Source organism: Sinocyclocheilus anshuiensis, unplaced genomic scaffold, assembly GCF_001515605.1.
Source record: "Sinocyclocheilus anshuiensis isolate Anshui unplaced genomic scaffold, SAMN03320099.WGS_v1.1 scaffold260, whole genome shotgun sequence".
NCBI classification, from domain to species: domain Eukaryota; kingdom Metazoa; phylum Chordata; class Actinopteri; order Cypriniformes; family Cyprinidae; genus Sinocyclocheilus; species Sinocyclocheilus anshuiensis.
The window spans coordinates 1,592,897-1,607,211 of NW_015557134.1; the positions used below are offsets into that span (position 1 = coordinate 1,592,897).

Sequence of the window (14,315 nt, forward strand, 5' to 3'; positions counted from 1 at the left end):
AACGCATTTTATGGACGACAGTTTTTTGAACCTAGAAGAGTACAAGGCTGGCTGTGCACAAAGGCTATTTCTAAAAAAAAAAAAGGCTAAATTCTGACTTTGCTATGACAATCTGACACTTCTGAATCATCTACTGTAAGTATGTTTTGTTATTAGTTTAAGTATTTGCTATTGACTGTTCAAATGCGGAGTTTTGCGCATCGTGTCAACAATACTAGAATACTACAACATAGAATGCCACAATAAAATACTATAATATACATATATATAGTAAAAATAAATATTGTTAAATATTAATCAGTGAAGAGAGACTTCTAATTATTATAACTCATAATGTTAATAATTATTGTTCACTAATATTCATTTTTAATATCACAGTAATAGTAGAATACTAGAGTATAATACAATTGTTTTAATTATGACTATGAAAGAAATGATCGTATTGATTTAATCAACAGAGTCATCAATTTTAATTATTATAATCAATAATGTTAATAATAGTAGTAATTCATATGTATATTTCATATTCAAATAATATTAGGATACTACAATATAATATTGTAGTATTGTATAATAAGAAGTCATAAAAATTCAATCACAAACCAGTGGAGAAAAATTAAATTTAAATTATTAAAATGAATGCTAGTCATTAGTAATTAAAATGAATAATTAATATTCGTATTACAATAATATCGTAATACTACAATATATTACAAATAATATAATTTACAATAATAATAATTATTATAACTTGAAAGAAATAATATTGATTGATCAATAAATTCATCAATTTTAATTATTATATACAATAATGTTAATAATAGTAGTAATTCATATATAGCATTAATTAATATTTATATTTCATATTACAATAATATTAGGATATTACAATATAATATTGTAATATTGTATAATTAGAAGTAATAAAAATTAAATCATAAAGCAGTGGAGAAAAATGACATTTAAATTATTAAAATGAATGCTAGTCATTAGTAATTATTAGTAATTAATATTAGTAATTAATAATTGAATAATATTCATATTTAACATTACAAATATCAGAATACTACAATATATTAAAAATAATATAATTTACAATAATAATAATAATAATAATCAACAAAGACTAAATATTCATTCTTATAATTAATAATGTTAATAATAATTATTAATAGTACAGATTGATTAGTATTAATATTTATATTAAATATTACATTATTATTAGATTACTACAATATATAATATTTGAATATTGTATGATTAATTATTTTATTACATAAAAATTAAATTATTAATCAGTGGAGAAAGACTACATTTATTTAATTTGTATTTAATAGCACAATAATATTAAAATACTACAATATAATATTATAATGAATAATATTTACTATACTATTTTTATACTATTATTATTATTATTATACTAATAATATTTATATTTATTATACTAACTACATTTTAAATGCATATACTGTATGTTAAAAGTGAATCATCTCTGATTAATTCAAGTTAATCAACTCTGCGTGCTTCTCTAAAGCTGCAATATTATCAGGGACATTACATTTCAGTCGTTTCACCTTCAGTATGCAGTGATGTGGAGTGGGAGTTTGGACCAATCAAATGTCACTGTGGGAGGGGCTACAGAAATATGAAGCTGCTGAGCATTTACCCATAGTGGCTAGAGAGGGTGGACAGGGCCAGTACTCTGTCTCTATCTTTGAAGGTTGGTTGGGATCAGGCGGCTGGGCTGCTGGGAACTTGGAGGACTCAATGATCACATCATGTTTACTATGAGACGTTCCCGTCTGTCCGTCTGAGGACAGAGACAAGATAAACAGCATAATGTGACCAGTTCATCTTTCAGTACACCCTGGAAAACCAAGAGTGAGGTGAAGCTCACTAACTAGAAAACTATATGTATGAAATAATACAAGAACAAATACCGTGTTTGTAAATTGGTGGCTTCTTATAGATGTTGGTGCCACTGTCTGAAACACAAAGGTACAGTTACAGCTCACACACGTTGGAATGATTCTGAAAGGTGTCGCTGTGCTGTGATTGAAGTACCCGGCCTGTGGAAGTGCTGCACGGGGCTGATTTTGCGGAGCTGCACTGTGGAGCCTCCTGGGGAGCCCTGCTCTGACCACTCCTTTGACTCTTTTGAAGCAAATATCTGAAAGAACAGGGGAACTGCATAAACCTTCTATTATTCTGGAATGCTAATAATGAAGCACTTGAATATGGTGACGTACATTCCTGTTTCAATCCTGATCATAAGAGTGGGCATAATTTAAACACTCAGCATGTTAACAGAAGCCAGGCCATCATATTTCACTGCCTGCATCAATAATATGACATGCCTTACTGTAAAATATGCTAAGAGTGGTCAGCAGCATAGAATGGCATTTGATTCCACTGTTCAGTGTTCTAGTTAGTTTAAATATAGTTAATTATGAATGTGCAATAATATAATTCTGTCTGATACAGATATGCTGTAACAGTATGAATTCATATTCATATTCAATATAAAAAAAATGAAAGCTACAATATAATATTATAATGGATAGTATTAATTCTAATGAATACAAAATAAATCATGTTCAAATGCATAAGGGCAATATGCCTAATTATTTTCATGTTATTGCCAATAACCAATACATGGTCAATATCAAATTTTTTTTATTTTTTTTAAGAAACACTAAAAACTATGGATTCATTGAATAATGTTTATATGGCTGCACCATAATAATATAAATGAAAGACATACATTTTTATATTCAATAAAATAATTAATAACTGTAATAATATTATTGATCTATACATCAGCATTACAACATAATTCTATAATATATAATATTAATTAAAAGAATTAGAATTAATAATAACATTAATAATTCATGAAAGACTACATTTGAAATATTCTGTTTAATAATGCTAATAATTAATAGTATTAATTCAGATTTATATTCAATATAAAAAATACATACTACAATATAATATTATAATGAACAGTATAATTTATTAATTAAAAATAAATCATGTTATACTTCTGGCTGATAACTATATGCTACTAATAATTGTCATGTTATGTCTAATAGCGGCAGATATTACAATTTAGTAGTTTTTTTTTTAATTAATTATCAAGAACTAAAAAAAATAAATACATAAAAAAAAAAATATTATGGATAATAAGAGAGTATTCCTTTTGAGATTTGCTAAATAATTATTTTTTTAAATAATGTTTATATGACTGCAACACAATAATGTGAATTAAAGAAATGAAAATAAAATCATTAAATTGTAATAATATTAATTAATATTCAATATTACAACAATATTCAAATACTGTACTATAATAATTAATAAGTACGAATGAATAATATTAATCAGTGAAGAAGAACTCAGATTTAACTATTATGATTAATAAATGTTAATGATTAAAAAATTGAATACTACAATATAATATTCTAATTAATAGCAATGATTATAATGAATAAAAATAAAATCATTACAATTCTGTAATGATAACAATATGCTGCTAATTATTTTCATATTATGGCCAATTAAACTATTATAAATGTAATTATTTACATTATCATTAACATGAATTAAACATAACTAAAGACATATTTGCCATATTTGCTTTGGCAAACATAGCTGAAATGTAATTCTGAAACTGAAAGTCCTTCATTCATTGAGTGGCTCAGTAAAACAATCACGCTGGAAGTGTCCAGGAAGATAAGTGTGGTGGTTAAAGCTAGTGATCGGTGACTAGTGTGAGTTCTGATCGACAGAGGCTTGATGGCTCACCTCTGGGGAAGGAGGAGGCGAGACAGAATGAGGAGACATTGATCTCTGGAGGAGACAAGGAGAGAAAACAGAACACACACATACTGTACATGCATCGTCTTCAACGTCTGACATCCAATGGCTCTGTGGCTCTTTAACACACACAAATGATTTCACATGCATAACAAAGCTCGACGAATAGCATTAAAGTTACACCTCACCATTATATCCAGCTTCCCGTTCGCCAAAACACATATACTGTATATTGATCCCACTTGAAGTGGAAGTTGTAAAACGTACATTAAAGCTTCTCAAATGCTTCCCGATGGTACAACGAAACAAAGACTCGATCTAAAGACACACTCGTTCTTTTCTGACCTCTCTGCTTCTGGAGTGACCTATCCGATCCAGGGCTGAGATATTGAAATGCGGCTCGTACACCATCAGATCTGGCCGTTCCACCTCAAGAATGGCTTTGTCTTTGGGAATGGCGGCCAAGTCTTTATATCCGATGACCTGATTGTCCATTCGTGCCTTTGGGGAGTTAGAAAGAGAGAGGCTGAGTGAAAGAAACGCTTGTCCTCTGAGATGCCTCACGGGGTTCCTGGGAACTGGGATGTGGAGCATGTGCTTTATGGCAGATAACAGAACGCATGTGTTATCTGTGAAACTGAAAGTTTTACTTACCACAATCGAGGTGGCTGGGGACCCAGGAGCACTTGGACCCTGGGAGGACGGGGCCGTCCCTGCCTGTGGCGGGAGAGCAGAGCAAAAAGGTCAGAGGTCATCATTTAACTGCTCCTATCCAGTGACATGTTGTTAATGAGAAATAAGATTTATAAGTAATGCCATCAATCAAACTGATGATGTGTGTCACTCAGCCATGCCCCCTTTCCATTCTCACTAAGTGAAAAAACCCACTGCAGATCTGATCATACTTTAATGGGTTTACTTTGACAGAAAGACAATATAGAGGTTAGTGTCCACATATGAGGAATTGAGAAAAGCTATATAAACATTATGGAAATTCTAGTGTTAGGAGATGGACGATTTTTGGCAAAAATGGCTTTAAGGTGAAATGAACTTGGAAAAAAATAAACAAATACAAATCAAGCATGATAGCATCCACATACATTACCTTCTGCATGACTGAGGTAAACTATAAAACTCCTTTCTTTGTTCTTCCAGTTACACAGATCTGCAAAAAAGCACAAAAGGCCAAACATGAATTCAAAAAATAAGCAAATTAATTTAAGTATTATAAATAATGAATTATTAGCTGGATATTTGGACATGCTAAATGACAATGCTAAAGCGGCGTTAAAGCTAACCACGTCTTTCTTCAAACAAAACAAAAAAAAACCTGACCTATTCTTTAATAAATACCTATTTATTCTCCCGTAAATAGTAAAATCTTCACAAATCTTGTTATATTTAGATATTTTAGGGGAAAACTCTATTTTGTAAAGTATTTTCCATACTAAGGGGTTAAGTATATCCGCTTTTACTTAGCAACCATCTATAAAACCATAGCAATTCTACAGCAGTGTGCTAAAAATGGCTCAGAACACCTTAGCAACCACAAAACAATGGCTTTGCAATCACACCACAACAACCCAGCATTGTGGTACCACTCATATTTTCTTCGGAAAATGTAAAAAGCAAGTTGGAAATGGAATATAACAATGGTCTTGTATGATCCTATGTTTTGATATAAATCTATGAAGGTAGAATGACGTCAAAAAGATTTGCATACGCAGGGTAAGAGTTGTGGAAGTGTACATAAGACTGTAAGCGTAAATTAAATTCTACCTTCATATAAATCACAGTTTTAGAAATACGAGAGCTGAAATGACAACATTGTGAAGATCTCACATTAGCAGACTATATCAGCGGAACGATCCTGAAATTCAGTCTGAGGCGATCCATTTGCTCAGCCTCCCACTGAGGGCGTTCAACACTCATTCAGCACTCAATACACGATACATGCATAACAAGCTTATTCCACACGCAGCTTCGATGAGTATCATTTGTTTTATGGTAGAAAGGTACCATAAAATGAATATTAAAGTCGATGTGGGTCATTTTTTCTGTTAAAATACTTTCTCCTATCTCAGTTTAATATGCAGAGACAACGTAAAGTTGATCCCAAGAACTGCTATTCTGTGTAGTGTTATTTATAGGCCTATATAATATACTGTAGCTGTAATATTTATTAATATTTCAATGAACCGCATGTTTTTGTCCATACTGGAAGAACTGACTGGTATCAATGTGAATAGCTGCTATCAGTATGAATAAATATGAAGGAGAACAGTTATACCATTCATCTGATCTCGTGTCTTTATGAAATTACATGTTAATTCATTAGATGCAGGGACGGCATCCTGTTAGTGTGGGGGGAGGGGAAGTGACATCATGATTGCTCACCCAATTTCACCATGAGCAGAGAATTGAGAACTGACCACAGTATTTATCAGGTTCCAGCATTAGAAAACATCAGACGAGTATACTCCGTACAGATGGTCTCGGGTTGGCAATGGTTAATGTGCTAATTAGAATTTCAGTCATTTCAATTTCATATAAGGATGAGCCTTGAATATTTCATGAAAAGAGCACAAGTAACACTCTCTGAGCGGGATACAAGCCGCAAGGCGTTTTGAATCCATTTCCTTGCATTAAAATAGTTGACAAAGATGCTTTTTTTTTTTTGCAAAAACAGCTTTTTGATTTGCTGGAGTTGGAAGTTCACTCAAGGTAATGCGAGAGGTTTTTTCGTTCTGCTTTGTTTTGACTGCTCATGCCTTGCTTCAGGGGAAAAGAGACTAAATGTCAAGGGAAATGCATTACATTTAAAAATCTGGGTCATATTTCATCTTAAAACAATTCAAATGCATAAAAAATAAAACTGTTGTACAATGGTTTTCTTGCATTGTTACACTATTTTAATGCACTCAAATTCTCAATACTGTAATAAAATTCAAATTTCAAAAATCCAATTTTAAAATAAAAATATTTTAAAAAATACTGATAAAATAGTTCAGTTTAATATGCAGAGACAACTATAAGTAAAGCCTTTTGTAAGTTGATCTCCATGAAAAGAGATTCTGTATCATGTTATTTAAGTATTATTTATATATACTATTATGGTATTTATTAATTTTTTTAATTATCTTTTACATTGACATTTTCAGTTTTCATTTAAATTTTAGCTGAAGATTTAATGGGCTTGTTATGTCATTTATTATTATTACTATTATTTATATTTAGCTTTTATTTATATCTATTTCAGTTTTAATAATTTTAGTAATTCAACTTATTTCAGTCAGTTGACAAGGCAATATTTCTTCACTTTTAACACTTTTTTTCCTTTACACAAAGCTTTGACACAAAAGGGCAGTGAGACAGAAATCTATTGGAGCACCAAACCTCCATCTTTTCCACCCTGGCCTGACCTCTGCTGGTTAGGAGGGTTAGCAATCAGCTCAGGTCAGGTTTACTCTGGCATGAAGGACGCAGCACCTCCTTACTGACATGATTGATCACCCTGAGAATACAATTTAAATGGTCTGTGTTTGAGATGAAGGGACCCATGTGCATCAAGCTGTCTGTAATTCAAGTTCAATCTGGCTAAGAAGAGTCCCTGAGCACCAGGCTCAAATAAAGTTTGATTTACTGGTCATTCACACGCTGAGAAGACAATTGAGCACTTCAATAATTACATGGCATCTGTGAGGATATTTTCATTTGTATGATTCTTACTATCTGGTTTCCTACTCTACAGCGATTTCATACATTTCATTGTGTTTTTCTGCTGTAGCTTGTGCTGTGGTGCACATTACAGGTAACCTTCGAATTGAGCCGTTTGCTGTTCCAGCAGGAATCTGATAGCACACATCACCTCAAAACACAGCAGAGACCAGAGCCGATTGTTTTTAGATTTGCTTTTACAATGAAGCACCACAACTGCAAATCTATCTGCCATCTTTTGGTGAAATACTCATAATGGTCAATGGTCAATATTGATGTTAACAAGTCTTAAGACAATGTCAAAAGACATTAACCAACATTATCGAAAAAATAAAGCAATAATATTATTTGACAGCACTAAAATATTACTAAATGATTGTTGTCTTTTGTGCTGAATTCATTTGGAATAACATGCCAGGAATAATAAGGAAAATATATCAGGAAAATAACAGTCTAAGTGGGACAGCCAGTCTTTTAACATTTATTCATGTGTTAATAAATGTCGTGGATCAAGGTGGAATTACTGTTGAATTTTAAAAATTGGATATTGTGATGATGTTTCAACAAACTACTTATACGAAGAATTCTGTCGAAAATTCTGTCATTAATTACTCACCCTCATGTCGTTCCAAACCCGTAAGACCTCCGTTCATCTTCGGAACACAAATTAAAATATTTTTTATGGAATCTGGTCGCCTAGGGCGCCACCAGCTGAAGGGGCACCAATGAGCGCACGTACTGGCACTTTTAGCAGGGTTGTGATAAAGAGTGGTTGCGTGTGCTGTTTTATGTCAGCTGTGCCATGCGGATACGCAGTTTACGTCGTTTACGCTTTGATTTGAACGAAAACAACGTATCCGCGTTAGGACGAATTGTTGAATAAAGTCTTCTTTTTTTTTTCTTTTGCGCTCAAAAAGGGTTTGGAGCGACATGAGGGTGAGTAATTAATGACAGAATTTTTGGGTGAAGTATCCCTTTAAAGGTTAAACTAGTAACTGCTAGGAATAGCACATCTTATCTGAGCCGTCGGTTGCGTCACCAGGGCAACGCTCTTCTCCGTCTGAAGCAAATTCTCCAAGCAACGCTGATGGATACAGGATCCATTACCTCTGTGAGGCCTTGCTGCTCCACTGGGAGCGTGATGTGAGGAGCTGAGGAGCTGGGGTGCTTGTGTTTCTGGCTTGACATAAACAGCCTGAGGAAGCCTTCCTCTTGAAGATCTCTCATGATAGAACAATGGCCATGCTGCACCCTTCCTAACTCCTCCCCATCACTTCTGATGTGCTGCACGTGGTCGGGCAGCCATGTTTCTTTATTCCAGACTCAGCTTCATTCCGCATGTAGTGCTATCCAGGTCATAAGCCTGGGGGTTAAGCAGAGCTCTGGATTGTCTTGCCTAGTTCAGTGATCTTCACAAGCTTGTGAAGTTCAGACCAGCGGAGAGACTGACTGCTGGATTTGTTCAATCAGATTAGTGTTCCATTGATTAAACCTGCTATGCTTCCCACTCTTAGTGAATCACTGAACAGCAATCCCAATGACAGGAGGAGACATCAATGGCCGGAAAGTGCATTATAACAACTCCATCACTTTTTTCCCCACACAAAGTATTACAGCCTGTTTTGCAGTTTTAGGACAGAAAAGAACAGAAACAAAACAGAATGGAATATGACAGATTAGAATAGAGCAGAATATAACAGGAAAGATTATAACAGAAAAGAACAGAATAGAAGTGAAGTGACATGTGGCCAAGTACGGTGACCCATACTTGGAATTAGTGCTCTGCATTTATCCCATCCAAAGTGCACACACACACTGTGAACACACACCCAGAGCATTTTTTTTTCTTTTGCGCTCAAAAAGGGTTTGGAGCGACATGAGGGTGAGTAATTAATGACAGAATTTTTGGGTGAAGTATCCCTTTAACTATATTCATCATTGTTAATGTTAACTAATGAAATTAAGTAATGTTAACAAATGAAACCTTAATAAATACAATTAAATAAAAATAAGCAACACCTTATGTTAACTTTTAACCAACCTATAGATAAAATAAGGAAAATTAAAAATAATAAGCAACAACAAAATATACTTAATGGTGACTGGCAGACTTTAACATGCTGCTGCATCCATACACTTATCATTTGTAGAAGAGCTTAAAATTAATCTATTCCATTGTATTATTGTACTTACAGTATTTACTGAGAACATAATAACGGCATGTATGTCAATAGCAGTATAAAAAATATGTACTACCACAAAACATGCTGATTAACCAGAGAGAAGCTTGTGATCTACCATTACTAACATTCCTCTAAAACAGCACAGTGTGTCAGACTGGGATTAATGGACCTGCTTCAAGGCAAGCATTAGAGAAAACAGTGCGTGTTAATAAGGAAGCAAGGCAGCGCACTCATGAGATCCAGAGAAAGTCCTTATCTCCAATCAGACAGGGAGTTTTAGCATGCATGAGTAAGCAGTCAGGGTTCTTATTCATATAAGTATGATTCTTATTCACTGCAAAGAAATCAGTTTCTTAATCAGTATGTGTGTTGTGTATCAGTCACTAAAGTAAATTACTCTTGTTTTATGGATGTTTAGATGGATTTTCACTGGAAGACAAGACAAAAATACTGATATGAAAATGATTCTTTGGTTGGACATTAGAAAGCTTTCATATTGAGGCAAAATTACCATCTTCTAGGACCATTAAAACACACTTCCAAGCACAGCATAGTCACACAAGTATGATACAACTAGAAATTTAAATAAATAATTATATTGCTTATTTAAGTCATAAACTGCACAGGAACAAGCACCAAGAATCCATAACTTCATTAAAAAAAAAATAATAATTTAAGGAAGGGATCACAAAACCAACCGTTATCAGTCTGAAAGGAAACAGTCATTTGGAGGCAAAACAAGCCACAATACACACCAAGATTTCACCTCAGCTCCAGCTCTGTGACGAAGAGGAAATCCTACGCTGAGAGATCCAGACTTCCTGTCATCCCACTCCCGTTCTCCCCAGTCCTTGTCGTCTCTCTCTCTCTCTACACGCTGCCTTGAAGACCCCACCCACTTCTCTCTCCACCCAAACTGAAATGCACTTATCTCAGTCAGCAGACCAAGAGCAGCCAACGCCCAATCAGACCCGTCGGTTGCGTCACCAGGGCAACGCTCTTCTCCGTCTGAAGCAAATTCTCCAAGCAACGCTGATGGATACAGGATCCATTACCTCTGTGAGGCCTTGCTGCTCCACTGGGAGCGTGATGTGAGGAGCTGAGGAGCTGGGGTGCTTGTGTTTCTGGCTTGACATAAACAGCCTGAGGAAGCCTTCCTCTTGAAGATCTCTCATGATAGAACAATGGCCATGCTGCACCCTTCCTAACTCCTCCCCATCACTTCTGATGTGCTGCACGTGGTCGGGCAGCCATGTTTCTTTATTCCAGACTCAGCTTCATTCCGCATGTAGTGCTATCCAGGTCATAAGCCTGGGGGTTAAGCAGAGCTCTGGATTGTCTTGCCTAGTTCAGTGATCTTCACAAGCTTGTGAAGTTCAGACCAGCGGAGAGACTGACTGCTGGATTTGTTCAATCAGATTAGTGTTCCATTGATTAAACCTGCTATGCTTCCCACTCTTAGTGAATCACTGAACAGCAATCCCAATGACAGGAGGAGACATCAATGGCCGGAAAGTGCATTATAACAACTCCATCACTTTTTTCCCCACACAAAGTATTACAGCCTGTTTTGCAGTTTTAGGACAGAAAAGAACAGAAACAAAACAGAATGGAATATGACAGATTAGAATAGAGCAGAATATAACAGGAAAGATTATAACAGAAAAGAACAGAATAGAAGTGAAGTGACATGTGGCCAAGTACGGTGACCCATACTTGGAATTAGTGCTCTGCATTTATCCCATCCAAAGTGCACACACACACTGTGAACACACACCCAGAGCAGTGGGCAGCAATTTTTTTGCTGCGACGCCCGGGGAGCAGTTGGGGGCTGCTCCCCTTGGGCCTTGCTCACCTCAGTCGTGGTATTGAAGGTGGGAGAGACCGCTGTACATTCACTCCCCCCACCTACAATCCCTGCCAGTACGAGACTCAAACCCACAACCTTTGGGTTACGAGTCTGACTCTCTAACCATTAGGCCACGACTTCCACACTAGAATGGAATAGTCCAGTCCTAGAATAGAACAGAACAGAATAGTCCTAAAAAACTGTGAAATTGAATAGAATAGAATATGACAGGAATTAATAGAATATGGCAGAATAGTTCTGTCTTAAAAACGGCAAAATATAATAGAAAACAACAGAATAGAGCATGACAGGAAGGAATAAAAAATATGACAGAAAAGAACAAAAGATAAGGGAATAGCTCTATACCAGACAGGAAGAAACGACTGGACTAGAATAGAATAGTCCTGTCCTAAAAACTCTAAAATAAAATTATGATGTCAGGAAAAAATATAATATGACAGAATTGAATAGAAGGCAATTGATCTAGACCAGACAGGAAAGAATAGATCAGAACGGAATAGAATAGAATATAATAGAGAAGAAAAAATTATGATAGAATAGTCCTTTTCTAAAATTGTAAAATTTAATATAATAGAATATGACAGGAATGAATATAATATAGCAGAAAAGAAAAATTCCTAAATAGTCCTAAAAACGGCAAAATAAATCGAAGAGAATATGAGTGGAAAGAACAGAATTTAACAAAATAGAATTTTTAAAAAATAGAAGGGAAGGGAATCGATCTAAACCAGACAGAAAAGAATAGAATAGTCCTGAAAATGGCAAAATCAGATTGACAGGAATTAATAGAATATAGCAAAACAGAATAGTCCTATCCTAAAAACGGCTAAATAAAATAGAGTAGAATACAATAGAGTAGAGTATGAAAGAATAGAACAGAATATAAGAATAATGACAAGAATTAATAAAGAATAACAGGACATGACAGAATAGAATAGAATAGTCCTGTCCTAAATAGGGTCAAATTAAATAGAATAGAAAAATAGAATAGAATAGATCTAGACCAGACATTAAGAATAGGCTACACTAGATTAGAATAGCCCTAAAAATGGCAAAATAGAATTATTATGACAGGGAATATTAGAATGTGGCAGAATAAAATGAATAGAATAGATATAAACCAGACAGAATAGTATTGAATAGTCCTAAAACTGCAAAATGGAATAGAATAGAATAGAACACAACACAACACAACACAGGATAGAAATTACATTTTACTTTAGCATTGATGTTCCATGTAAATCCAATCTAAGTGAAACAGTGCAGGAAGGGGAGGTCATCTGCTGTAACTTGATTTATAATATCAAACAGACATTCAGACTGTTTCAAAGTTTCATTATGCACCGTCACTACTCATCTTCATATATTTCAGTACTAAATAGTCTCTCAAATGCCATGGGGAATTCAAAATAAATGCACAGCAATATTTAGCTACAGGTGGACATATCAGAAGGAAATATAACATTGAGAGAGTGAAGAATCTCTGGATCAAGACGTCACCATATGACTCTTTGCTCCTTATCTGATGATGAGAAAGTCTTTTCACTGCCACCATTAATGCTGTCAACTCAGAGTGTGATCATGAGGAAATGTTTTTGTTTTTGTCTGCAGTCATTCCTTTGATGAATATTTCAACAAATATGAAAAAAATCTAATTATAAGTCTATAATAATAATAATAATAACAGTATATTTAATTTATTTAGCCTTATAATAACACACACACACACACACACACACACACACACACACACACACACAAAACAAACAAGTGTTGCTCAACGGAGAAACTGCAGGACTGAAGGAAGCAGTAGTTTCCTGTTGCTTTGGACAGGAAAACAATGAGACTTTCTGTTTTCCTTTCCTTTCGTTTCTTTCTTTCTTTTTTTTTTATCTCTATGTTATTTCGGGACGCTAGAAAGGCACGAGTAAAATGTAATTCGCTAATAAATCAAATAAAAACGTTTATATACGTGCGAAATTTAACTGAATCATAATACATGCAAACTGCGTAAATAATGTTAATTATATGACTCGAGTCATGAATAATAACGCGTAGGCTACAGGACAGTTAAAGGACAGGCCCATACAGCGCACATTCCTTATTTTAGGTCTTAAGATTTTGTAGAAGGTTATGTGGCCTAAGGACACATTTTATTTTCTAGTCGGGCATTTTAAACCAAGGTTCGACATTTTCAAATAAAGCTATAATTGTCCTCTAGAGCTCGCGAGACTCTTCTGTGCATGTAGAAGGACAAGTGTCTGGTGGTGCCTCTGTATACCACAATACCTCTACTGATGCTTATGATCGACTACGGAAAAGAACATTAACAAATACATCCATCAATACACCATTAGGTACACCAAACAGCAGCAAACGATGACCGCAAATCCATACACGTCAATAACTTGACCATATTGTCCGCTCATCCTCCACTGCATCCCAGCTATGTGACGAGAAATAAACATGTGGCCTAATCGTACCTGAGACTGTAAAACAGCGGTTTATTCGGTCCTTTCCGTCCGGAGATGCAGAAATTCAAAAGTCTCTCAAACACTCACTCAAGATCATTGCGTGCATCACGCGTTCATATGCCTGTGCCACATTGGCCGCGTCTCAAACACTAGTGAGCTGCCTACCTAGACAGCATTTTGAGCATCATAGTCGCTTTCGGCGTCAGCTGACTCGGAACGCGTTTATAATCCCAAAAATGCGCTCTGTAG

The 14,315-nt window shown here is 34.8% G+C and overlaps 1 protein-coding gene across 1 annotated transcript in view; it reads right to left on the reverse strand.

Moving 5' to 3' along the window:
• LOC107677975 (dematin-like) overlaps nucleotides 1-14,315 on the reverse strand; it is a 19,180-nt gene extending 4,865 nt beyond the window's left edge. The window contains exons 1-8 of the mRNA XM_016473052.1: nucleotides 14,076-14,315; nucleotides 4,928-4,987; nucleotides 4,477-4,539; nucleotides 4,168-4,323; nucleotides 3,811-3,855; nucleotides 2,068-2,173; nucleotides 1,944-1,988; nucleotides 1,670-1,813 (exon numbers count right to left, since the gene is read on the reverse strand). Of these exons, the coding sequence (XP_016328538.1) occupies nucleotides 1,670-1,813; nucleotides 1,944-1,988; nucleotides 2,068-2,173; nucleotides 3,811-3,855; nucleotides 4,168-4,323; nucleotides 4,477-4,539; nucleotides 4,928-4,936 (568 nt within the window). The 5' untranslated portion in view covers nucleotides 4,937-4,987; nucleotides 14,076-14,315. The remainder of the gene's footprint in view (nucleotides 1-1,669; nucleotides 1,814-1,943; nucleotides 1,989-2,067; nucleotides 2,174-3,810; nucleotides 3,856-4,167; nucleotides 4,324-4,476; nucleotides 4,540-4,927; nucleotides 4,988-14,075) is intronic.